The sequence below is a fragment of the Scyliorhinus torazame genome, chromosome 4, assembly GCF_047496885.1.
Source record: "Scyliorhinus torazame isolate Kashiwa2021f chromosome 4, sScyTor2.1, whole genome shotgun sequence".
Taxonomy (NCBI): domain Eukaryota; kingdom Metazoa; phylum Chordata; class Chondrichthyes; order Carcharhiniformes; family Scyliorhinidae; genus Scyliorhinus; species Scyliorhinus torazame.
Genome location: NC_092710.1, coordinates 80871718 through 80898011, shown reverse-complemented (window position 1 = coordinate 80898011; position 26294 = coordinate 80871718). Strand labels below are relative to the sequence as shown.

General features: G+C 56.9%; 1 protein-coding gene across 1 annotated transcript in view; it reads left to right on the top strand.

Moving 5' to 3' along the window:
- Nucleotides 1–26294, top strand: part of LOC140411410 (kin of IRRE-like protein 1) — a 349823-nt gene that overhangs the window by 298364 nt on the left and 25165 nt on the right. The window contains exon 2 of the mRNA XM_072500519.1: nt 18138–18287. Within this exon, the coding sequence (XP_072356620.1) occupies nt 18138–18287 (150 nt within the window). The remainder of the gene's footprint in view (nt 1–18137; nt 18288–26294) is intronic.

Genomic DNA, 26294 nt, shown 5'->3' with positions numbered 1-26294 from the left:
TCTGAACCCTCTGCCCTCTGAACCCCCTCCCCTCTGAACTCCCTCCCCTCTGAACCCCCTCCCCTCTGAACACCCTCCCCTCTGAACCCCCTCCCCTATGAAACCCCTCCCCTCTGAACGTCCTCCCCTCTGAACCCCCTCTCCTCTGAACCCCCTCCCCTCTGAACTCCCTCCCCACTGAACTCCCTCCCCTCTGAACTCCCTCCCCTCTGAACACCCTCCCCTCTGAACCCCCTCCCCTCTGAACTCCCTCCCAACTGAACTCCCTCCCCTCTCAACTCCCTCCCCTCTCAACTCCCTCCCCACTGAACTCCCTCCCCTCTGAACTCCCTCCCCTCTGAACTCCCTCCCCTCTGAACACCCTCCCCTCTGAACACCCTCCCCTCTCAACCCCCTCCCCTCTGAAACCCCTCCCCTCTGAACCCCCTCCCCTCTGAACCCCCTCCCCTCTGAACCCCCTCCCCTCTGAACCCCCTCCCCTCTGAACCCCCTCCCCTCTGAACCCCCTCCCCTCTGAACTCCCTCCCCTCTGAACCCCCTCCCCTCTGAATCCCCTCCCCTCTGAACCCCTCCCCTCACAACTCCCTCCCCACTGAACTCCCTCCCCGCTGAACTCCCTCCCCTCTGAACTCCCTCCCCTCTGAACTCCCTCCCCTCTGAACGCCCTCCCCTCTGAACGCCCTCCCCTCTGAACCCCCTCCCCTCTGAACATCCTCCCCTCTGAACCCCCTCCCCTCTGAACCCCCTCCCCTCTGAACCCCCTCCCCTCGTAACTCCCTGCCCACTGAACTCCCTCCCCTCTGAACCCCCTCCCCTCTGAACTCCCTCCCCTCTGAACTCCCTCCCCTCTGAACCCCCTCCCCTCTGAACCCCCTCCCCTCTTAACTCCCTGCCCACTGAACTCCCTGCCCACTGAACTCCCTCCCCTCTGAACCCCCTCCCCTCTGAACCCCCTCCCCTCTGAACTCCCTCCCCTCTGAACCCCCTCCCCTCTGAACTCCCTCCCCACTGAACTCGCTCCCCTCTGAACTCCCTGCCCTCTGAACTCCCTCCCTCTGATCTCCCTCCCTCTGACCTCCCTCCCTCTCATCTCCCTCCCTCTGATCTCCCTCCCTCTGATCTCCCTCCCCTCTGATCTCCCTCCCCTCTGATCTCCGTCCCCTCTGACCTCCCTCCCTCTGACCTCCCTCCCTCTGATCGCCCTCGCTCTGACCTCCCTCCCTCTGATCTCCCTCCCCTCTGATCTCCCTCCCCTCTGATCTCCGTCCCCTCTGACCTCCCTCCCTCTGACCTCCCTCCCTCTGATCGCCCTCGCTCTGACCTCCCTCCCTCTGATCTCCCTCCCTCTGATCTCCCTCCCTCTGATCTCCCTCCCTCTGACCTCCCTCCCTCTGATCTCCCTCCCCTCTGATCTCCCTCCCCTCTGATCTCCGTCCCCTCTGACCTCCCTCCCTCTGACCTCCCTCCCTCTGATCGCCCTCGCTCTGATCTCCCTCCCCTCTGATCTCCCTCCCCTCTGATCTCCCTCCCCTCTGATCTCCCTCCCCTCTGATCTCCGTCCCCTCTGACCTCCCTCCCTCTGACCTCCCTCCCTCTGATCGCCCTCGCTCTGACCTCCCTCCCTCTGATCTCCCTCCCTCTGATCTCCCTCCCTCTGATCTCCCTCCCTCTGATCTCCCTCCCCTCTGATCTCCCTCCCCTCTGATCTCCCTCCCCTCTGATCTCCGTCCCCTCTGACCTCCCTCCCTCTGATCGCCCTCGCTCTGACCTCCCTCCCTCTGATCTCCCTCCCTCTGATCTCCCTCCCTCTGATCTCCCTCCCTCTGATTGCCCTCCAATCTGATCTCCCTCCCTCTGATCTCCCTTCCTCTGATTGCCCTCCAATCTGATCCCCCTCCCTCTGATCTCCCTCCCTCTGATCTCCCTCCCTCTGATCTCCCTCCCTCTGATTGCCCTCCAATCTGATTGCCCTCCAATCTGATCCCCCTCCCTCTGATCTCCCTCCCCTCTGATCTCCCTCCCCTCTGATCTCCCTCCCCTCTGATCTCCCTCCCCTCTGACCTCCCTCCCTCTGATCTCCCTCCCTCTGACCTCCCTCCCTCTGATCTCCCTCCCTCTGATCTCCCTTCCTCTGATCTCCCTCCCCTCTGATCTCCCTCCCCTCTGATCTCCCTCCCCACTGAACTCCCACCCTCTGACCTCCCTCCCTCTGATCACCCTCCCTCTGATCTCCCTCCCCTCAGATGTCCCTCCGCTTTGATCTCCCTCCGCTTTGATCTCCCTCCCCTCTGATCTCCCTCCCTCTGATCTCTCTCCCTCTGATCTCCCTCCCTCTAATCTCCCTCCTTCTGATCTCCTTCCCTCTGATCTCCCTCCCCTCGGATGTCCCTCCGCTTTGATCTCCCTACCCTCTAATCTCCCTCCCTCTGATCTCCCTCCCCTCTGATCTCCTTCCCTCTGATCTCCCTCCCCTCGGATGTCCCTCCGCTTTGATCTCCCTCCCCTCTAATCTCTCTCCCTCTGATCTCCCTCCCTCTGATCTCCTTCCCTCTGACCTCCCTCCCTCTGATCTCCCTCCCTCTGATCTCCCTCCCTCTTATTTCCCTCCCCTCTGATCTCCCTCCCCTCTGATCTCCCTCCCTCTGATCTCCCTCCCTCTGATCTCCCTCGCTCTGATCTCCCTCCCTCTGATCTCCCTCCTCTCTGATCTCCCTCCCCTCTGATCTCCCTCCCTCTTATTTCCCTCCCCTCTGATCTCCCTCCCTCTGATCTCCCTCCTCTCTGATCTCCCTCCCCTCTGATCTCCCTCCCTCTTATTTCCCTCCCCTCTGATCTCCCTCCCCTCTGATCTCCCTCCCTCTGATCTCCCTCCCCTCTGATCTCCCACCCCTCTGAACTCCCTCCCTCTGACCTCCCTCCCTCTGATCTCCCTCCCTCTGATCTCCCTCCCCTCAGATGTCCCTCCGCTTTGATCTCCCTCCCCTCTGATCTCCCTCCCTCTGAACTCCCTCCCTCTAATCTCCCTCCCTCTGATCTCCCTCCCCTCTGATCTCCCTCCCCTCTGATCTCCCTCCCCTCTGATCCCCCTCCCTCTGATCTCCCTCCCTCTGATCTCCCTCCCCTCTGATCTCCCTCCCCTCTGATCTCCCTCCCCTCTGATCTCCCTCCCCTCTGATCTCCCTCCCCTCTGACCTCCCTCCCTCTGATCTCCCTCCCTCTGACCTCCCGCCCTCTGACCTCCCTCCCTCTGATCTCCCTCCCTCTGACCTCCCTCCCTCTGATCTCCCTCCCTCTGATCTCCCTCCCCTCAGATGTCCCTCCGCTTTGATCTCCCTCCCTCTGATCTCCCTCCCTCTAATCTCCCTTCCTCTGATCTCCCTCCCCTCTAATCTCCCTCCCTCTGATCTCCCTCCCCTCTGATCTCCTTCCCTCTGATCTCCCTCCTCTCGGATGTCCCTCCGCTTTGATCTCCCTCCCCTCTGACCTCCCTCCCTCTGAACTCCCTCCCTCTGATATCCCTCCCTCTGATATCCCTCCCTCTGATCTCCCTCCTCTCTGATCTCCCTCCCTCTTATTTCCCTCCCCTCTGATCTCCCTCCCCTCTGATCTCCCTCCCTCTGATCTCCCTCCCTCTGATCTCCCTCGCTCTGATCTCCCTCCCCTCTGATCTCCCTCCCTCTGATCTCCCTCCCCTCTGATCTCCCTCCCTCTGATCTCCCTCCCTCTGATCTCCCTCCCCTCTGATCTCCCTACCCTCTGATCTCCCTCCCTCTGATCTCCCTCCCTCTGATCTCCCTCCCTCTGATCTCCCACCCCTCTGAACTCCCTCCCTCTGACCTCCCTCCCTCTGATCTCCCTCCCTCTGATCTCCCTCCCCTCAGATGTCCCTCCGCTTTGATCTCCCTCCCCTCTGATATCCCTCCCTCTGATCTCCCTCCCTCTGATCTCCCTCCCTCTAATCTCCCTCCCTCTGATCTCCCTCCCCTCTAATCTCCCTCCCTCTGATCTCCCTCCCCTCTGATCTCCCTCCCTCTGATCTCCCTCCCTCTGATTGCCCTCCAATCTGATCTCCCTCCCTCTGATCTCCCTCCCTCTGATTGCCCTCCAATCTGATCCCCCTCCCTCTGATCTCCGTCCCTCTGATCTCCCTCCGCTCTGATCTCCCTCCCCTCTGATCTCCCTCCCCTCTGATCTCCCTCCCCTCTGACCTCCCTCCCTCTGATCTCCCTCCCTCTGACCTCCCTCCCTCTGACCTCCCTCCCTCTGATCTCCCTCCCTCTGACCTCCCTCTGATCTCCCTCCCTCTGATCTCCCTCCCCTCAGATGTCCCTCCGCTTTGATCTCCCTCCCCTCTGATCTCCCTCCCTCTGATCTCCCTCCCTCTGATCTCCCTCCCTCTAATCTCCCTTCCTCTGATCTCCCTCCCCTCTAATCTCCCTCCCCTCTGATCTCCTTCCCTCTGATCTCCCTCCCCTCGGATGTCCCTCCGCTTTGATCTCCCTCCCCTCTAATCTCCCTCCCCTCTGAACCCCCTCCCCTCTGAACCCCCTCCCCTCTGAACCCCCTCCCCTCTGAACCCCCTCCCCTCTGAACTCCCTCCCCTCTGAACACCCTCCCCTCTGAACACCCTCCCCTCTGAACGCCCTCCCCTCTGATCCCCCTCCCCTCTGAATCCCCTCCCCTCTGAACCCCCTCCCCTCTGAACTCCCTCCCCACTGAACTCACTCCCCGCTGAACTCCCTCCCCTCTGAACTCCCTCCCCTCTGAACTCCCTCCCCTCTGAACTCCCTCCCCTCTGAACCCCTTCCCCTCTGAACGCCCTCCCCTCTGAAACACCTCCCCTCTGAACCTCCTCCCCTCTGAACCCCCTCCCCTCTGAACCCCCTCCCCTCTGAACCCCCTCCCCTCTGAACCCCCTCCCCTCTGAACTCCCTCCCCTCTGAACCCCCTCCCCTCTGAACTCCCTCCCCACTGAACTCCCTCCCCTCTGAACTCCCTGCCCTCTGAACTCCCTGCCCTCTGAACTCCCTCCCTCTGATCTCCCTCCCTCCGACCTCCCTCCCTCTCATCTCCCTCCCTCTGATCTCCCTCCCTCTGATCTCCCTCCCTCTGATCTCCCTCCCTCTGATCTCCCTCCCCTCTGATCTCCCTCCCCTCTGATCTCCCTCCCCTCTGATCTCCGTCCCCTCTGACCTCCCTCCCTCTGACCTCCCTCCCTCTGATCGCCCTCGCTCTGACCTCCCTCCCTCTGATCTCCCTCCCCTCTGATCTCCCTCCCCTCTGATCTCCATCCCCTCTGACCTCCCTCCCTCTGACCTCTCTCCCTCTGATCTCCCTCCCTCTGATCTCCCTCCCTCTGACCTCCCTCCCCTCTGAACACCATCCCCTCTGAAACCCCTCCCCTCTGAACTCCCTCCCCTCTCCCATCTGAATTCCCTCCCCTCTGAACTCCCTCCCCACTGAACTCCCTCCCCTCTGAACTCCCTCCCCTCTGAACACCCTCCCCTCTGAAACCCCTCCCCTCTGAACCCCCTCCCCACTGAACCCCCTCCCCTCTGAACTCCCTCCCCTCTGAACTCCCTCCCCTCTCCCATCTGAACTCCCTCCCCTCTGAACACCCTCCCCTCTGAACCCCCTCCCCTCTGAACCCCCTCCCCTCTGAACTCCCTCCCCACTGAACACCCTCCCCTCTGAACCCCCTCCCCTCTGAACGCCCACCCCTCTGAACCCCCTCCCCCCTGAAACCCCTCCCCTCTGAACCCCCTCCCCTCTGAACTCCCTCCCCTCTCAACTCCCTCCCCACTGAACTCCCTCCCCTCTGAACACCCTCCCCTCTGAACACCCTCCCCTCTGAACTCCCTCCCCACTGAACTCCCTCCCCTCTGAACTCCCTCCCCTCTGAACACCCTCCCCTCTGAAACCCCTCCCCTCTGAACCCCCTCCCCACTGAACCCCCTCCCCTCTGAACTCCCTCCCCTCTGAACTCCCTCCCCTCTCACATCTGAACTCCCTCCCCTCTGAACCCCCTCCCCTCTGAACCCCCTCCCCTCTGAACTCCCTCCCCACTGAACACCCTCCCCTCTGAACCCCCTCCCCTCTGAACGCCCACCCCTCTGAAACCCCTCCCCTCTGAACCCCCTCCCCTCTCAACTCCCTCCCCTCTCAACTCCCTCCCCACTGAACTCCCTCCCCTCTGAACACCCTCCCCTCTGAACTCCCTCCCCTCTGAACACCCTCCCCTCTGAACACCCTCCCCTCTGAACACCCTCCCCTCTCAACCCCCTCCCCTCTGAAACCCCTCCCCTCTGAACCCCCTCCCCTCTGAACCCCCTCCCCTCTGAAACTCCTCCCCTCTGAACTCCCTCCCCTCTGAACACCCTCCCCTCTGAACTCCCTCCCCACTGAACTCCATCCCCTCTGAACTCCCTCCCCTCTGAACTCCCTCCCCTCTGAACTCCCCTCTGAACACCCTCCCCTCTGAACCCCCTCCCCTCTGAACCCCCTCCCCTCTGAACCCCCTCCCCTCTGAACCCCCTCCCCTCTGAACTCCCTCCCCTCTGAACACCCTCCCCTCTGAACACCCTCCCCTCTGAACGCCCTCCCCTCTGATCCCCCTCCCCTCTGAATCCCCTCCCCTCTGAACCCCCTCCCCTCTGAACTCCCTCCCCACTGAACTCACTCCCCGCTGAACTCCCTCCCCTCTGAACTCCCTCCCCTCTGAACTCCCTCCCCTCTGAACTCCCTCCCCTCTGAACCCCTTCCCCTCTGAACACCCTCCCCTCTGAAACACCTCCCCTCTGAACCTCCTCCCCTCTGAACCCCCTCCCCTCTGAACCCCCTCCCCTCTGAACCCCCTCCCCTCTGAACCCCCTCCCCTCTTAACTCCCTGCCCACTGAACTCCCTCCCCTCTGAACCCCCTCCCCTCTGAACTCCCTCCCCTCTGAACTCCCTCCCCTCTGAACACCCTCCCCTCTGAACCCCCTCCCCTCTGAACTCCCTCCCCACTGAACTCCCTCCCCTCTGAACTCCCTGCCCTCTGAACTCCCTCCCTCTGATCTCCCTCCCTCCGACCTCCCTCCCTCTCATCTCCTTCCCTCTGATCTCCCTCCCTCTGATCTCCCTCCCTCTGATCTCCCTCCCTCTGATCTCCCTCCCCTCTGATCTCCCTCCCCTCTGATCTCCGTCCCCTCTGACCTCCCTCCCTCTGACCTCCCTCCCTCTGATCGCCCTCGCTCTGACCTCCCTCCCTCTGATCTCCCTCCCCTCTGATCTCCCTCCCCTCTGATCTCCGTCCCCTCTGACCTCCCTCCCTCTGACCTCCCTCCCTCTGATCTCCCTCCCTCTGATCTCCCTCCCTCTGACCTCCCTCCCCTCTGAACACCATCCCCTCTGAAACCCCTCCCCTCTGAACTCCCTCCCCTCTCCCATCTGAATTCCCTCCCCTCTGAACACCCTCCCCTCTGAACTCCCTCCCCACTGAACTCCCTCCCCTCTGAACTCCCTCCCCTCTGAACTCCCTCCCCTCTGAACTCCCTCCCCTCTCCCATCTGAACTCCCTCCCCTCTGAACACCCTCCCCTCTGAACCCCCTCCCCTCTGAACTCCCTCCCCACTGAACACCCTCCCCTCTGAACCCCCTCCCCTCTGAACGCCCACCCCTCTGAACCCCCTCCCCTCTGAATTCCCTCCCCACTGAACTCTCTCCCCTCTGAACTCCCTCCCCTCTGAACTCCCTCCCCTCTGAACCCTCTCCCCTCTGAACCCTCTGCCCTCTGAACCCCCTCCCCTCTGAACTCCCTCCCCTCTGAACCCCCTCCCCTCTGAACACCCTCCCCTCTGAACCCCCTCCCCTATGAAACCCCTCCCCTCTGAACGTCCTCCCCTCTGAACCCCCTCTCCTCTGAACCCCCTCCCCTCTGAACTCCCTCCCCACTGAACTCCCTCCCCTCTGAACTCCCTCCCCTCTGAACACCCTCCCCTCTGAACCCCCTCCCCTCTGAACTCCCTCCCAACTGAACTCCCTCCCCTCTCAACTCCCTCCCCTCTCAACTCCCTCCCCACTGAACTCCCTCCCCTCTGAACTCCCTCCCCTCTGAACTCCCTCCCCTCTGAACACCCTCCCCTCTGAACACCCTCCCCTCTCAACCCCCTCCCCTCTGAAACCCCTCCCCTCTGAACCCCCTCCCCTCTGAACCCCCTCCCCTCTGAACCCCCTCCCCTCTGAACCCCCTCCCCTCTGAACCCCCTCCCCTCTGAACCCCCTCCCCTCTGAACTCCCTCCCCTCTGAACCCCCTCCCCTCTGAATCCCCTCCCCTCTGAACCCCTCCCCTCACAACTCCCTCCCCACTGAACTCCCTCCCCGCTGAACTCCCTCCCCTCTGAACTCCCTCCCCTCTGAACTCCCTCCCCTCTGAACGCCCTCCCCTCTGAACGCCCTCCCCTCTGAACCCCCTCCCCTCTGAACATCCTCCCCTCTGAACCCCCTCCCCTCTGAACCCCCTCCCCTCTGAACCCCCTCCCCTCTTAACTCCCTGCCCACTGAACTCCCTCCCCTCTGAACCCCCTCCCCTCTGAACTCCCTCCCCTCTGAACTCCCTCCCCTCTGAACCCCCTCCCCTCTGAACCCCCTCCCCTCTTAACTCCCTGCCCACTGAACTCCCTGCCCACTGAACTCCCTCCCCTCTGAACCCCCTCCCCTCTGAACCCCCTCCCCTCTGAACTCCCTCCCCTCTGAACCCCCTCCCCTCTGAACTCCCTCCCCACTGAACTCGCTCCCCTCTGAACTCCCTGCCCTCTGAACTCCCTCCCTCTGATCTCCCTCCCTCTGACCTCCCTCCCTCTCATCTCCCTCCCTCTGATCTCCCTCCCTCTGATCTCCCTCCCCTCTGATCTCCCTCCCCTCTGATCTCCGTCCCCTCTGACCTCCCTCCCTCTGACCTCCCTCCCTCTGATCGCCCTCGCTCTGACCTCCCTCCCTCTGATCTCCCTCCCCTCTGATCTCCCTCCCCTCTGATCTCCGTCCCCTCTGACCTCCCTCCCTCTGACCTCCCTCCCTCTGATCGCCCTCGCTCTGACCTCCCTCCCTCTGATCTCCCTCCCTCTGATCTCCCTCCCTCTGATCTCCCTCCCTCTGACCTCCCTCCCTCTGATCTCCCTCCCCTCTGATCTCCCTCCCCTCTGATCTCCGTCCCCTCTGACCTCCCTCCCTCTGACCTCCCTCCCTCTGATCGCCCTCGCTCTGATCTCCCTCCCCTCTGATCTCCCTCCCCTCTGATCTCCCTCCCCTCTGATCTCCCTCCCCTCTGATCTCCGTCCCCTCTGACCTCCCTCCCTCTGACCTCCCTCCCTCTGATCGCCCTCGCTCTGACCTCCCTCCCTCTGATCTCCCTCCCTCTGATCTCCCTCCCTCTGATCTCCCTCCCTCTGATCTCCCTCCCCTCTGATCTCCCTCCCCTCTGATCTCCCTCCCCTCTGATCTCCGTCCCCTCTGACCTCCCTCCCTCTGATCGCCCTCGCTCTGACCTCCCTCCCTCTGATCTCCCTCCCTCTGATCTCCCTCCCTCTGATCTCCCTCCCTCTGATTGCCCTCCAATCTGATCTCCCTCCCTCTGATCTCCCTTCCTCTGATTGCCCTCCAATCTGATCCCCCTCCCTCTGATCTCCCTCCCTCTGATCTCCCTCCCTCTGATCTCCCTCCCTCTGATTGCCCTCCAATCTGATTGCCCTCCAATCTGATCCCCCTCCCTCTGATCTCCCTCCCCTCTGATCTCCCTCCCCTCTGATCTCCCTCCCCTCTGATCTCCCTCCCCTCTGATCTCCCTCCCCTCTGACCTCCCTCCCTCTGATCTCCCTCCCTCTGACCTCCCTCCCTCTGATCTCCCTCCCTCTGATCTCCCTTCCTCTGATCTCCCTCCCCTCTGATCTCCCTCCCCTCTGATCTCCCTCCCCACTGAACTCCCACCCTCTGACCTCCCTCCCTCTGATCACCCTCCCTCTGATCTCCCTCCCCTCAGATGTCCCTCCGCTTTGATCTCCCTCCGCTTTGATCTCCCTCCCCTCTGATCTCCCTCCCTCTGATCTCTCTCCCTCTGATCTCCCTCCCTCTAATCTCCCTCCTTCTGATCTCCTTCCCTCTGATCTCCCTCCCCTCGGATGTCCCTCCGCTTTGATCTCCCTACCCTCTAATCTCCCTCCCTCTGATCTCCCTCCCCTCTGATCCCCTTCCCTCTGATCTCCCTCCCCTCGGATGTCCCTCCGCTTTGATCTCCCTCCCCTCTAATCTCTCTCCCTCTGATCTCCCTCCCTCTGATCTCCTTCCCTCTGACCTCCCTCCCTCTGATCTCCCTCCCTCTGATCTCCCTCCCTCTTATTTCCCTCCCCTCTGATCTCCCTCCCCTCTGATCTCCCTCCCTCTGATCTCCCTCCCTCTGATCTCCCTCGCTCTGATCTCCCTCCCTCTGATCTCCCTCCTCTCTGATCTCCCTCCCCTCTGATCTCCCTCCCTCTTATTTCCCTCCCCTCTGATCTCCCTCCCTCTGATCTCCCTCCTCTCTGATCTCCCTCCCCTCTGATCTCCCTCCCTCTTATTTCCCTCCCCTCTGATCTCCCTCCCCTCTGATCTCCCTCCCTCTGATCTCCCTCCCCTCTGATCTCCCACCCCTCTGAACTCCCTCCCTCTGACCTCCCTCCCTCTGATCTCCCTCCCTCTGATCTCCCTCCCCTCAGATGCCCCTCCGCTTTGATCTCCCTCCCCTCTGATCTCCCTCCCTCTGAACTCCCTCCCTCTAATCTCCCTCCCTCTGATCTCCCTCCCCTCTGATCTCCCTCCCCTCTGATCTCCCTCCCCTCTGATCCCCCTCCCTCTGATCTCCCTCCCTCTGATCTCCCTCCCCTCTGATCTCCCTCCCCTCTGATCTCCCTCCCCTCTGATCTCCCTCCCCTCTGATCTCCCTCCCCTCTGACCTCCCTCCCTCTGATCTCCCTCCCTCTGACCTCCCGCCCTCTGACCTCCCTCCCTCTGATCTCCCTCCCTCTGACCTCCCTCCCTCTGATCTCCCTCCCTCTGATCTCCCTCCCCTCAGATGTCCCTCCGCTTTGATCTCCCTCCCTCTGATCTCCCTCCCTCTAATCTCCCTTCCTCTGATCTCCCTCCCCTCTAATCTCCCTCCCTCTGATCTCCCTCCCCTCTGATCTCCTTCCCTCTGATCTCCCTCCTCTCGGATGTCCCTCCGCTTTGATCTCCCTCCCCTCTGACCTCCCTCCCTCTGAACTCCCTCCCTCTGATATCCCTCCCTCTGATATCCCTCCCTCTGATCTCCCTCCTCTCTGATCTCCCTCCCTCTTATTTCCCTCCCCTCTGATCTCCCTCCCCTCTGATCTCCCTCCCTCTGATCTCCCTCCCTCTGATCTCCCTCGCTCTGATCTCCCTCCCCTCTGATCTCCCTCCCTCTGATCTCCCTCCCCTCTGATCTCCCTCCCTCTGATCTCCCTCCCTCTGATCTCCCTCCCCTCTGATCTCCCTACCCTCTGATCTCCCTCCCTCTGATCTCCCTCCCTCTGATCTCCCTCCCTCTGATCTCCCACCCCTCTGAACTCCCTCCCTCTGACCTCCCTCCCTCTGATCTCCCTCCCTTTGATCTCCCTCCCCTCAGATGTCCCTCCGCTTTGATCTCCCTCCCCTCTGATATCCCTCCCTCTGATCTCCCTCCCTCTGATCTCCCTCCCTCTAATCTCCCTCCCTCTGATCTCCCTCCCCTCTAATCTCCCTCCCTCTGATCTCCCTCCCCTCTGATCTCCCTCCCTCTGATCTCCCTCCCTCTGATTGCCCTCCAATCTGATCTCCCTCCCTCTGATCTCCCTCCCTCTGATTGCCCTCCAATCTGATCCCCCTCCCTCTGATCTCCGTCCCTCTGATCTCCCTCCGCTCTGATCTCCCTCCCCTCTGATCTCCCTCCCCTCTGATCTCCCTCCCCTCTGACCTCCCTCCCTCTGATCTCCCTCCCTCTGACCTCCCTCCCTCTGACCTCCCTCCCTCTGATCTCCCTCCCTCTGACCTCCCTCTGATCTCCCTCCCTCTGATCTCCCTCCCCTCAGATGTCCCTCCGCTTTGATCTCCCTCCCCTCTGATCTCCCTCCCTCTGATCTCCCTCCCTCTGATCTCCCTCCCTCTAATCTCCCTTCCTCTGATCTCCCTCCCCTCTAATCTCCCTCCCCTCTGATCTCCTTCCCTCTGATCTCCCTCCCCTCGGATGTCCCTCCGCTTTGATCTCCCTCCCCTCTAATCTCCCTCCCTCTGATCTCCCTCCCCTCTGATCTCCTTCCCTCTGATCTCCCTCCTCTCGGATGTCCCTCCGCTTTGATCTCCCTCCCCTCGGATCTCCCTCCCTCTGATCTCCCTCCCTCTGACCTCCCTCCCTCTGATCTCCCTCACTCTGAACTCCCTCCCTCTGATATCCCTCCCTCTGATCTCCCTCCTCTCTGATCTCCCTCCCTCTTATCTCCCTCCCCTCTGATCTCCCTCCCCTCTGATCTCCCTCCCTCTGATCTCCCTCCCTCTGATTGCCCTCCAATCTGATCCCCCTCCAATCTGATCCCCCTCCCTCTGATCTCCCTCCCTCTGATCTCCCTCCCTCTGATCTCCCTCCCTCTGATCTCCTTCCCTCTGACCTCCCTCCCCTCGGATGTCCCTCCGCTTTGATCTCCCTCCCCTCTAATCTCCCTCCCTCTGATCTCCCTCCCCTCTGATCTCCTTCCCTCTGATCTCCCTCCTCTCGGATGTCCCTCCGCTTTGATCTCCCTCCCCTCGGATCTCCCTCCCTCTGATCTCCCTCCCTCTGACCTCCCTCCCTCTGATCTCCCTCCCTCTGAACTCCCTCCCTCTGATATCCCTCCCTTTGATCTCCCTCCTCTCTGATCTCCCTCCCTCTGATCTCCCTCCCCTCTGATCTCCCTCCCTCTGATCTCCCTCCCTCTGATCGCCCTCCCTCTAATTGCCCTCAAATCTGATCTCCCTCCATCTGATCTCCCGCCCTCTGATCGCCCTCACTCTGATTGCCCTCCAATCTGATCTTCCTCCCCTCTGATCTCCCTGCCTAGATCTCCCTACCCTCTGATGTCCTTCCCCTCCGATCTCCCTCCCCTCTGATCTCCCTCCCTCTGATCTCCCTCCCTCTGATCTCCCTCCCTCTGATCTCCCTCCCTCTGATCTCCCTCCCTCTGATCTCCCTCCCTCTGATCTCCCTCCCTCTGATCGCCCTCCTCTGATCGCCCTCCCTCTGATTGCCCTAAATCTGATCTCCCTCCATCTGATCTCCCTGCCTAGATCTCCCTACCCTCTGATGTCCTTCCCCTCCGATCTCCCTCCCCTCTGATCTCCCTCCCTCTGATCTCCCTCCCTCTGATCTCCCTCCCTCTGATCTCCCTCACTCTGATTGCCCTCCTCTGATCGCCCTCACTCTGATCGCCCTCACTCTGATCGCCCTCACTCTGATTGCCCTCCAATCTAATCTTCCTCCCCTCTGATCTCCCTGCCTAGATCTCCCTACCCTCTGATGTCCTTCCCCTCCGATCTCCCTCCCCTCTGATCTCCCTCCCTCTGATCTCCCTCCCTCTGATCTCCCTCCCTCTGATCTCCCTCCCTCTGATCTCCCTCCCTCTGATCTCCCTCCCTCTGATCTCCCTCCCTCTGATCTCCCTCCCTCTGATCGCCCTCCTCTGATCGCCCTCCCTCTGATTGCCCTAAATCTGATCTCCCTCCATCTGATCTCCCTCCCTCTGATTGCCCTCCAATCTAATCTTCCTCCCCTCTGATCTCCCTGCCTAGATCTCCCTACCCTCTGATGTCCCTCCCCTCTGATCTTCCTCCCTCTGATCTCCCTCCCTCTGATCTTTCTCTCGCCTCTGATCTCCCTCCCCTCCAAAACACCACTCTTGTCCAATACCCTCCCCCCTCCAATATGTGACGGTTGTATTTGAATTGAGTGGGGTGGTCGTTGTGTTTAGTCCATTAAACAGAGTAGCAGAATTAGGCCACTCGGCCCATCGAGTCTGCTCCCCCATTCAATCATGGCTGATATTTTCTCATCCCAATTCTCCTGCCTTCTCCCTATAAAACTCTGATCCCCTTATTAATCAAGAACCTATCTATCTCTGTCTTAAAGACACTCAGTGATTTGGCCTCCACAGCCTTCTGCGGCAAAGAGTTCCACAGATTCACCACCCTCTGGCTGAAGAAATTCCTCCTCATCTCTGTTTTAAAGGATCGTCCCTTTAGTCTGAGATTGTCCACTCTGATCCTCTCCACATCCCCTCTATCCAGGCCTCGCAGTATCCTTTAAGTTTCAATAAGATCCCCTCTCATCCTTCTAAACTCCAACGAGTACAGACCCAAAGTCCTCAACCGTTCCTCATACGACACGTTCTTCATTCCAGGAATCATTCTTGTGAATCTGCTCTGGACCCTTTCTAAGGCCAGCACATCCTTCCTTAGATACGGGGCCCAAAACTGCTCACAATACTCCAAATGGGGTCTGACCAGAGCCTTCTACAGCCTCAAAAGTACCTCCCTAGTCTTGTATTCTAGCCGTCTCAACATGAATGCTAACATTGCATTTGCCTTCTTAACTGCCGACTGAACCTGCACGTTAACCTTAAGAGAATCGTGATCAAGGACTCACAAGTCCCTTTGTGCTTCTGATTTCCGAAGCATTTCCCCATTTAGAAAATAGTCTATGCCTAAATTCCTCCTTCCAAAGTGCATAAACTCACACTTTTCCACATTGTATTTCATTTGCCACTTCATTTCCCATTCTCCTAGCCTGTCCAAGTCCTTCTGAAGCCCCTTGATTCCTCAATACTACCTACCCCTCTACCGATCTTTGTATCATCTGCAAACGTAGCAAGAGTGCCTTCAGTTCCTACTTCCAGATCATTAATGTATATTGTGGAAAGTTGTGTCCCAGCACAGACCCCTGAGGCACACCACTAGTCACCGGCTGCCATCCTGAAAAAGACCCCTTTATCCCCACTCTCTGCCTTCTGCCAGTCAGCCAATCCTCTATCCATGCCAGGATCTTATCCTGAACACCATGGGCTCTTAACTGATTTAACAGTCTCCCATACGGCACCTTGGCAAAGGCCTTCTGGAACTCTAAACAAATCACATCCACTGGTTCTCCTTTGTCTAACTTCCTTGTTACCTCCTCAAAGAACTCTAACAGACTTGTCAGACACAACCTCCCTTTGACGATGCCGTGCTGACTCAGTCCTATTTTATCAAGCACTTCCAAGTACGTCGCAATCTCATCTTTAATAACTCACTCTGAAATCTTACCAATGACCAAAGTCAGGCTAACCGGCCTATAATTTCCCGTCTTCTGCCTCCCTCCCTTCTTTAACAGTGGCGTTACATTAGCCACTTTCCAGTCCTCTGGGACCTTTCCTGCCTCCAGTGATTCCTGAAAGATCACCACCAATGCCTCCACAATCTCCTCAGCTATCTCTTTTAGAACCCTGGGGTGTAGACCATCCGGTCCAGGTGACTTATCCACCTTCAGACCTTTCAGTTTCCCCAGAACCTTCTCCTTAGTGATGGCCACTGCACTCTCCTCTGCCCCCTGATTCTCCTGGAGCTCTGGCATCCCACTGGTGGCTTCCATCGTGAAGACTGATACAAAGTAACTATTCAGTTCCTCTGCCATTTCTTTGTTTCCTGTTATTATTTCTCCAGCCACATTTTCCAGTGGTCCAATGTCTATTTTTGCCTCTCTCTTACCTTTTATATATTGGAAAAAACTCTTCCTATCTTCCTTTATATTATTAGCCATCTTGCACTCATACTTCATCTTCTCCCCCCTTATTGCTTTTTTAGTTGTCCCCTGCTTGCTTTTTAAAGGCTTCCCAATCCTCTGGCTTCCCACTAATTCTCGCCACTTTGTATGCTTTTTCTTTAGTTTTTATGCTGTCCTTGACATCCCTCGTCAGCCATGGATGCCTTGTCCCCCCCTTCGCATGTTTCCTCCTCCTTAGGATGAATTTCTGTTGTGCCTCCCTAAGAACGTCCAAAAACTCCTGCTATTGCTGTTCCACTGTCTTCCCTGCTAGGCTCCTTTTCCAATCAACTCTGGCCAGCTCCTCCCTCATGTCTTTGTAGTTCCCCTTATTTAATTGTAACACCGTTATATCTGATTCTAGCTTCTCCCTCTCAAGCTGCAGGGTAAATCCTATCATCGTGTGGTCACTGCTCCCTAAGGGTTCCTTCACCTTAAGATCCCTAATCAAATCTGCCTCATTACACATCACCAAATCCCGAATTGCCTGTTCCCTACTCGGCTCTGTCACAAGCTGCTCTAAAAACACATCTCTTAGACATTCCACAAATTCCTTTTCTTGGGATCCACTATCAATCTGATTTTCCAAGTCCACCTGCATGTGGAAGTCCCCCATGATTGTTGTAATATTGCCTTTTTTACATGCCTTTCTATATCCTCCCTGCCCCACATCCTGACTACTGCTAGGGAGCCTGTACATAACTTCCATTAGGGTCTTTTTACCTTTGTGATTCCTCAACTCTACCCACAGAGATTCTATGCTTTCTGATCCTACATCGCTCCTTGCTATCGATTTAACTTCATTCCTTATTAACAACGCGACCCCGCCCCCTTTGCCCATCTGCCTGTCCTTTCGATAGGACATATATCCTTGGATATTTAGATCCCAACCCTGTTCCCCTTGCAGCCATGTCTCTGTGATGCCCACAATATCGTACCGGCCAATTTCAATGTGCGCAACATTTACCTTGTTCAGTATACTGCGCGCATTTAGATACAACACCCTCAATCCTGCATTGACCACCTCTCCCTTCACACTCTCCTCAGTCATTGTACCCTGTACTGTGGCTCTTTTTGAATTTTGAATATGGCTTCGCTGCCTTACACTTTCCCCCTTACTGCTTTTTGTACTGGCCCCGTTTTACGTCCCTCCAACTTCCTGCATCGGTTCCCATCCCCCTGCCACATTAGTTTAAACCCTCCCCAACAGCTCTAGCAAACACCCCCCCAGGACGTCGGTTCCAGTCCTGCCCAGGTGCAGACCGTCTGGTTTGTACTGGTCCCACCTCCCCCAGAACCGGTTCCAATGCCCCAGGAATTTGAATCCCTCCCTCTTGCACCATCTCTCGAGCCATGCATTCATCCTATCTATCCTGACATTCCTACTTTGACTAGCTCGTGGCACTGGTAGCAATCCTGAGATTACTACCTTTGAGGTCCTACTTTTTAGTTTAACTCCTAGCTCCCTGAATTCAGCCTGCAGGACGTCATCCCGTTTTTTACCTATATCGTTGGTGCCTATGTGCACCACGACAACTGGCTGTTCACCCCCCCCCCCTCCCCCCCCCCCCCCGCCAGAATGTCCTGCAGCCGCTCCAAGACATCTTTGACCCTTGCACCAGGGAGGCAACATACCATCCTGGAGTCTCGATTGCGTCTGCATAACCGCCTGTCTATTCCCCTTACGATTGAGTCTCCTATCACTGTAGCCCTGCCATTCTTCTTCCAGCCCTCCTGCGCAGCAGAGCCAGCCACGGTGCCATGAACCTGGCTGCTGCTGCCTTCCCCTGGTGAGCCATCTCCCTCAACAGTATCCAAAGCTGTATATCTGTTTTGCAGGGAGATGACCGCAGAGGACACCTGCACTGCCTTCCTACTCTTGCTCTGTCTTTTGGTCACCCATTTTCTATCGCCCTCATTTGAAGAGAGACGAGTGACAGCTGATGTATTTGAATCGAATTGAATGCTCTTTTATTGCCAGGAAAATTGAACATCTCTTTCAAAAACCTGGCACAAGCTAATTGGTGTCCGATCCGTATAAGCTAGCTGGAGCTGCTTCTGTAAGGTCTCTGTTAGGGAAGTATGGCTTTGGGTCAGCCTGAGTACAATTGCTGCATGCTCACTGCAAGCCTGGCTGTTTTGGGGTTATGGGTTGGGAGAGGGAAGCATCATTGGCAGATATCCTTGCTCGTGCTCCAAGTGTCGGTGAGGAATGCAGGGAGAGTGACAAATGAGATGTTAGCGATTGTCAGTTAGGGACTGACACAAGTGTCTCGACCCATTTAACACGGCTGCCATTCCTCACACAGGCAGCAGTACCAGAATCACCCAACAACCTGTAGACCAGGTGGTGGTCGCCAGTGAGAGAGCTGTACTCTCCTGCGCAATCTACAATTACTCAGGAATCGTACAATGGACCAAAGACGGACTTGCCCTTGGAATGGCTTATGAACTACCAGGTAAGGCGTTCGATATTCCCATCATTCTGCAACACTGTCAGAGGGAGGTTAACTCGAGGCACAATCTAACAGAAATTAATCTGGGCGCGATCTACCAGCCGCGTTGCTCCGAAAGGGGGGCACGATGTGGGCGGTAGGTGGTGGGACATGGGGGTTTCCGCTGTGGGCATCCTGATCCCTTCCTGCATTGAGGAGCGCCGCTCTTCGGAGATGCGAAGTGCAGGAAATGCGGCTAAGTGCGGCCTCGGCGGGAACGGCCCTGCTCACCCCGCCCAGATGGCACTGTGTTTTATTATCCCACTTATGGGATTGACCCAGATCTATCGCGGTCTCGCGAGATGTTGTGACGTGAATCCCGCCCCTTGTGGGTGGGATCACTTTCTGGTAAATCTGCATAGCAGAGTGAGACAGCTCGTCTCACGCTAGTACGCGTTCCCGAGATCTACCCAAGACGTTGGGATCTAACTCCCTCGACTTGAAGACCGCAGGCCAGCGGCATTCACTGCAGATCTTCACTAATGGGAACCAGACGGAATGACACTCGTGGGGGTCTCCCAGGGAGTTGGAGGCCCCCAGGTGCTTTCCCTCTGGGGAGGGTGCCACCGTGGCACTGCTGGTGCCACCTGGGCACCTTGGCACTGCCAACCTGGCACCCTGGTACTGTCAGCCTGGCACCCTGGCAGTGCCACTTGGGTGCTAGCCTGGCATTGCCAAGGTACGCAGGTGGCACTGCCATCTGGCAGGGGCACTGCCATGGTGCCTGGTGGGCAAATCTTTGCGCGGCGGGTATTGGGCAGGGGGGAGGTGAGGACCCCCTTATATGTGAGTTGGGACTTGGGGTGTTGGGGGTGGGGGGGGGGCGCTATTGAGAGATTGGAAAGCCATTTAATAAATGGCCTCCCAACCTCTCCCTGCATTGAGGAGTTCTGGTGAGCTGGGAGTGGGGGTAAGTGCGGCCTCATAGGGGACTCCCCGCTGAGACCCCTGATCCACCCCGATGGGCGTTAGATAGCGGGTGTTTCCCCGCACTCTGAAGGGCAGGAAACACCCGGCTAATCACGCACTGCGGGACTCTGTCCCCATTTGGGTACATCATGTCCTTTGTCACTTTTCCGGGCCCTGGGGAGTTCCTCCCCGGGCTAGCCCACACTTAGAATGTTTTCCATCTCTGACTCTCATCCCATTCAAGCTGGCGCCGGAGCATGGCACTCTGAGAGCTTTCTCCCCCAGACACCTCCCATCACCGTCCCGCACTGGAACCAATCACTGTTCGTCGATGTATCATTTGTCAATGTTCTCTGTTGTTTATTCTTGTGTCTACTCTGTACGTACTGTGTATGTTCCCTCGGCCGCAGAAACATACTTTTCACAGCACTTCGGTACATGTGACAATAAATGAAATCAAATCAAAATCGAATCATCCCTCTGGCCAGACCGGCTCCTCTGAAAAAGGGTGCCCCGATCTCCAATCTCCAAGGACCGCCCCCCCTCCCACCCATGGGCAATGTCACTCCCCCATCCCCCCACACCGCCCCAACTGAGGGCAGCACGGTAGCATTGTGGTTAGCACTGTTGCTTCACAGCTCCAGGGTCCCAGGTTCGATTCCCGACTTGGGTCACTGTCTGTGCGGAGTCTGCACGTCCTCCCCGTGTGTGCGTGGGTTTCCTCCGGGTGCTCCGGTTTCCTCCCACAGTCCAAAGATGTGCGGGTTAGGTGGATTGGGCATGATAAATTGCCCTGAGTGTCCAAATTGCCCTTAGTGTTGGGTGGGGTTACTGGGTTATGGGGATCGGGTGGAGGTGTTGACCTTGGGTAGGGTGCTCTTTCCAAGAGCTGGTGCAGACTCGATGGGCCGAATGGCCTTCTTCTGCACTGTAAATTCTATGTTAATCTATGTTAATCTATGACACCCCCCGATGGGGTTGCTAAGGGCCACCCTTTTCAAGGCTTCCCATACCTCCTTCCAGGATGCCCAGCCTTCACCCCGCCCAACCCTCCGGAGGCCCCATCACACATGCCCTTTACCCCCCACCTTTCATACTCCCCTCATCCCTCCTTTCATGCGCACGTCGCCCTCCGGCCCTGACCCTTGGCCGTGCCACTCTGGCGGTGTTCCTGCCATTCTGGCAGTATCACCTTGGTGCCTTGGCAGTGCCAGGGGGCATTGTCAAGGTGCCAGCCTGGCAGTGGCAAGGTGCCCAGGTGCCAGGGGTAGGGCCAGGGTACCACCCCACCATGTGCCTGACCACTCAGTGGTCTCCAATGGCCTGGGAGACCCCCAGGAGCTGTTCTGTCTGATCCATGTTTGCGTGTACCTGTACCAATCGGCGTGCGGCTGGGGTCTCCCTGGGAGGCCGGTTGATGCCAGGAGCATGTTAGATTCAGAGACAGCACAGTTAGCCATGCAGCACTGGGTCCCACCCATCGGGTTAGCTCTCGATAGGCGCAGCGGCTGTCGGGAAGCCCGGGTGAGGCCTCTGACGGCATCTACCGGCCACGTCGCATCCCCATTTGGGCGGTACGTAGATCACACCCTGTCTATCTAACCCCGTGCTGCACCTGTCCTGGGAGTGTTTGATGGGGACAGTGTAGAGGGAGCTTTACTCTGTATCTAACCCCGTGCTGTACCTGTCCTGGGAGTGTTTGATGGGGACAGTGTAGAAGGAGCTTTACTCTGTATCTAACCCTGTGCTGTACCTGTCCTGGGAGTGTTTGATGGGGACAGTGTAGTGGGAGCTTTACTCTGTATCTAACCCCGTGCTGTACCTGTCCTGGGAGTGTTTGATGGGGACAGTGTAGTGGGAGCTTTACTCTGTATCTAACCCCGTGCTGTACCTGTCCTGGGAGTGTTTGATGGGGACAGTGTAGAGGGAGCTTTACTCTGTATCTAACCCCACACTGTACCTTTCCTGGGAGTGTTTGATGGGGACAGTGTCGAGGGAGCTTTACTCTGTATCTAACCCCGTGCTGCACGTGTCCTGGGAGTGATTGATGGGGACAGTGTAGAGGGAGCTTTACTCTGTATCTAACACTGTGCTGCACCTGTCCTTGGAGTGTTTGATGGGGACAGTGTAGAGGGAGCTTTACTCTGTATCTAACACTGTGCTGCACCTGTCCTGGGAGAGTTTGATGGGGACAGTGTAGAGGGAGCTTTACTCTGTATCTAACCCCATGCTGTACCTATCCTGGGAGTGTTTGATGGGGAGTGTTGAGGGAGCTTTACTCTGTATCTAACCCTGTGCTGTACCTGTCCTGGGAATGTTTGATGGGGACAGTGTGGAGGGAGCTTTACTCTGTATCTAACCCTGTGCTGTACCTGTCCTGGGAGTGTTTGATGGGGACAGTGTAGAGGGAGCTTTACTCTGTATCTAACCCCGTGCTATACCTGTCCTGGGAATGTTTGATGGGGACAGTGTGGAGGGAGCTTTACTCTGTATCTAACCCCGTGCTGTACCTGTCCTGGGAGTGTTTGATGGGGACAGTGTCGAGGGCGCTTTACTCTGTATCTTCCCCCGTGCTGTACCTTTCCTGGGAGTGTTTGATGGGGAAGTGTGGAGGGAGCTTTATCCTGTATCTAACCCCGTGCTGTACCTGTCCTGGGAGTGTTTGATGGGGACAGTGTCGAGGGAGCTTTACTCTGTATCTAACCCCGTGCTGTACCTGTCCTGGGAGTGTTTGATGGGGACAGTGTCGAGGGAGCTTTACTCTGTATCTAACACTGTGCTGCACCTGTCCTGGGAGTGTTTGATGGGGACAGTGTAGAGGGAGCTTTACTCTGTATCTAACACTGTGCTGCACCTGTCCTGGGAGAGTTTGATGGGGACAGTGTAGAGGGAGCTTTACTCTGTATCTAACCCCATGCTGTACCTATCCTGGGAGTGTTTGATGGGGAGTGTTGAGGGAGCTTTACTCTGTATCTAACCCTGTGCTGTACCTGTCCTGGGAATGTTTGATGGGGACAGTGTGGAGGGAGCTTTACTCTGTATCTAACCCTGTGCTGTACCTGTCCTGGGAGTGTTTGATGGGGACAGTGTAGAGGGAGCTTTACTCTGTATCTAACCCCGTGCTATACCTGTCCTGGGAATGTTTGATGGGGACAGTGTGGAGGGAGCTTTACTCTGTATCTAACCCCGTGCTGTACCTGTCCTGGGAGTGTTTGATGGGGACAGTGTCGAGGGCGCTTTACTCTGTATCTTCCCCCGTGCTGTACCTTTCCTGGGAGTGTTTGATGGGGAAGTGTGGAGGGAGCTTTATCCTGTATCTAACCCCGTGCTGTACCTGTCCTGGGAGTGTTTGATGGGGACAGTGTCGAGGGAGCTTTACTCTGTATCTAACCCCGTGCTGTACCTGTCCTGGGAGTGTTTGATGGGGACAGTGTAGACGGAGCTTTACTCTGTGTGTAACCCCGTGCTGCACCTGTCCTGGGAGTGTTTGATGGGGACAGTGTAGAGGGAGCTTTACTCTGTATCTAACCCCATGCTGTACCAGTCCTGGGAATGTTTGATGGGGACAGTGTCGAGGCAGCTTTACTCTGTATCTAACCCCGCGCTGTACCTGTCCTGGGAATGTTTGATGGTGAGTGTCGAGGGAGCTTTACTCTGTATCTAACCCTGTGCTGTACCTGTCCTGGGAATGTTTGATGGGGACAGTGTCTAGCGAGCTTTACTCTGTATCTAACCCCATGGTGTACCTGTCCTGGGAATGTTTGATGAGGACAGTGACGAGGAAGCTTTACTCTGTATCTAACCCGGTGCTGTACCTGTCCTGGGAGTGTTTGATGGGGACAGTGTCGAGGGAGCTTTACTCTGTATCTAACCCCGTACTGTACCTGTCCTGGGAATGTTTGATGGGGACAGTGTGGAGGGAGCTTTACTCTGTATCTAACCCTGTGCTGTACCTGTCCTGGGAGTGTTTGATGGGGACAGTGTCGAGGGAGCTTTACTCTGTATCTAACCCCCTGCTGTACCTGTCCTGGGAGTGTTTGATGGGGACAGTGAAGAGGGAGCTTTACTCTGTATCTAACCCCGTGCTGTACCTGTCCTGGGAGTGTTTGATGGGGACAGTGTAGAGGGAGCTTTACTCTGTACCTAACCCCACACTGTACCTTTCCTGGGAGTGTTTGATGGGGACAGTGTCGAGGGAGCTTTACTCTGTATCTAACCCCGTGCTGCACATGTCCTGGGAGTGATTGATGGGGACAGTGTAGAGGGAGCTTTACTCTGTATCTAACACTGTGCTGCACTTGTCCTGGGAGTGTTTGATGGGGACAGTGTAGAGGGAGCTTTACTCTGTATCTAACCCCATGCTGTACCAGTCCTGGGAATGTTTGATGGGGACAGTGTCGAGGCAGCTTTACTCTGTATCTAACCCCGCGCTGTACCTGTCCTGGGAATGTTTGATGGTGAGTGTCGAGGGAGCTTTACTCTGTATCTAACCCTGTGCTGTACCTGTCCTGGGAATGTTTGATGGGGACAGTGTCTAGCGAGCTTTACTCTGTATCTAACCCCATGGTGTACCTGTCCTGGGAATGTTTGATGAGGACAGTGACGAGGAAGCTTTACTCTGTATCTAACCCGGTGCTGTACCTGTCCTGGGAGTGTTTGATGGGGACAGTGTCGAGTGAGCTTTACTCTGTATCTAACCCCGTACTGTACCTGTCCTGGGAATGTTTGATGGGGAGTGTGGAGGGAGCTTTACTCTGTATCTAACCCTGTGCTGTACCTGTCCTGGGAGTGTTTGATGGGGACAGTGAAGAGGGAGCTTTACTCTATATCTAACCCCGTGCTGTACCTGTCCTGGGAGTGTTTGATGGGGACAGTGTAGAGGGAGCTTTACTCTGTACCTAACCCCACACTGTACCTTTCCTGGGAGTGTTTGATGGGGACAGTGTCGAGGGAGCTTTACTCTGTATCTAACCCCGTGCTGCACATGTCCTGGGAGTGATTGATGGGGACAGTGTAGAGGGAGCTTTACTCTGTATCTAACACTGTGCTGCACTTGTCCTGGGAGTGTTTGATGGGGACAGTGTAGAGGGAGCTTTACTCTGTATCTAACACTGTGCTGCACCTGTCCTGGGAGAGTTTGATGGGGACAGTGTAGAGGGAGCTTTACTCTGTATCTAACCCCATGCTGTACCTATCCTGGGAGTGTTTGATGGGGAGTGTTGAGGGAGCTTTACTCTATCTAACCCTGTGCTGTACCTGTCCTGGGAATGTTTGATGGGGAGTGTTGAGGGAGCTTTACTCTATCTAACCCTGTGCTGTACCTGTCCTGGGAATGTTTGATGGGGACAGTGTAGAGGGAGCTTTACTCTGTATCTAACCCCGTGCTATACCTGTCCTGGGAATGTTTGATGGGGACAGTGTGGAGGGAGCTTTACTCTGTATCTAACCCCGTGCTGTACCTGTCCTGGGAGTGTTTGATGGGGACAGTGTCGAGGGCGCTTTACTCTGTATCTTCCCCCGTGCTGTACCTTTCCTGGGAGTGTTTGATGGGGAAGTGTGGAGGGAGCTTTATCCTGTATCTAACCCCGTGCTGTACCTGTCCTGGGAGTGTTTGATGGGGACAGTGTCGAGGGAGCTTTACTCTGTATCTAACACTGTGCTGCACCTGTCCTGGGAGAGTTTGATGGGGACAGTGTAGAGGGAGCTTTACTCTGTATCTAACCCCATGCTGTACCTATCCTGGGAGTGTTTGATGGGGAGTGTTGAGGGAGCTTTACTCTATCTAACCCTGTGCTGTACCTGTCCTGGGAATGTTTGATGGGGAGTGTTGAGGGAGCTTTACTCTATCTAACCCTGTGCTGTACCTGTCCTGGGAATGTTTGATGGGGACAGTGTAGAGGGAGCTTTACTCTGTATCTAACCCCGTGCTATACCTGTCCTGGGAATGTTTGATGGGGACAGTGTGGAGGGAGCTTTACTCTGTATCTAACCCCGTGCTGTACCTGTCCTGGGAGTGTTTGATGGGGACAGTGTCGAGGGCGCTTTACTCTGTATCTTCCCCCGTGCTGTACCTTTCCTGGGAGTGTTTGATGGGGAAGTGTGGAGGGAGCTTTATCCTGTATCTAACCCCGTGCTGTACCTGTCCTGGGAGGGTTTGATGGGGACAGTGTAGAGGGAGCTTTCCTCTGCATCTAACCCCGTGCTGCACCTGTCCTGGGAGTGTTTACTGGTGACAGTGTAGACGGAGCTTTACTCTGTGTGTAACCCCGTGCTGTACCTGTCCTGGGAGTGTTTGATGGGGACAGTGTAGAGGGAGCTTTACTCTGTATCTAACCCCATGCTGTACCAGTCCTGGGAATATTTGATGGGGACAGTGTCGAGGCAGCTTTACTCTGTATCTAACCCCGCGCTGTACCTGTCCTGGGAATGTTTGATGGTGAGTGTCGAGGGAGCTTTACTCTGTATCTAACCCTGTGCTGTACCTGTCCTGGGAGTGTTTGATGGGGACAGTGTAGAGGGAGCTTTACTCTGTATCTAACCCATGCTGTACCTGTCCTGGGAGTGTTTGATGGGGACAGTGTCGAGGGAGCTTTACTCTGTATCTAACCCCGTGCTGTACCTGTCCTGGGAATGTTTGATGGGGACAATGTGGAGGGAGCTTTACTCTGTATCTAACCCTGTGCTGTACCTGTCCTGGGAGTGTTTGATGGGGACAGTGTCGAGGGAGCTTTACTCTGTATCTAACCCCCTGCTGTACCTGTCCTGGGAGTGTTTGATGGGGACAGTGAAGAGGGAGCTTTACTCTGTATCTAACCCCGTGCTGTACCTGTCCTGGGAGTGTTTGATGGGGACAGTGTAGAGGGAGCTTTACTCTGTACCTAACCCCACACTGTACCTTTCCTGGGAGTGTTTGATGGGGACAGTGTCGAGGGAGCTTTACTCTGTATCTAACCCCGTGCTGCACGTGTCCTGGGAGTGATTGATGGGGACAGTGTAGAGGGAGCTTTACTCTGTATCTAACACTGTGCTGCACTTGTCCTGGGAGTGTTTGATGGGGACTGT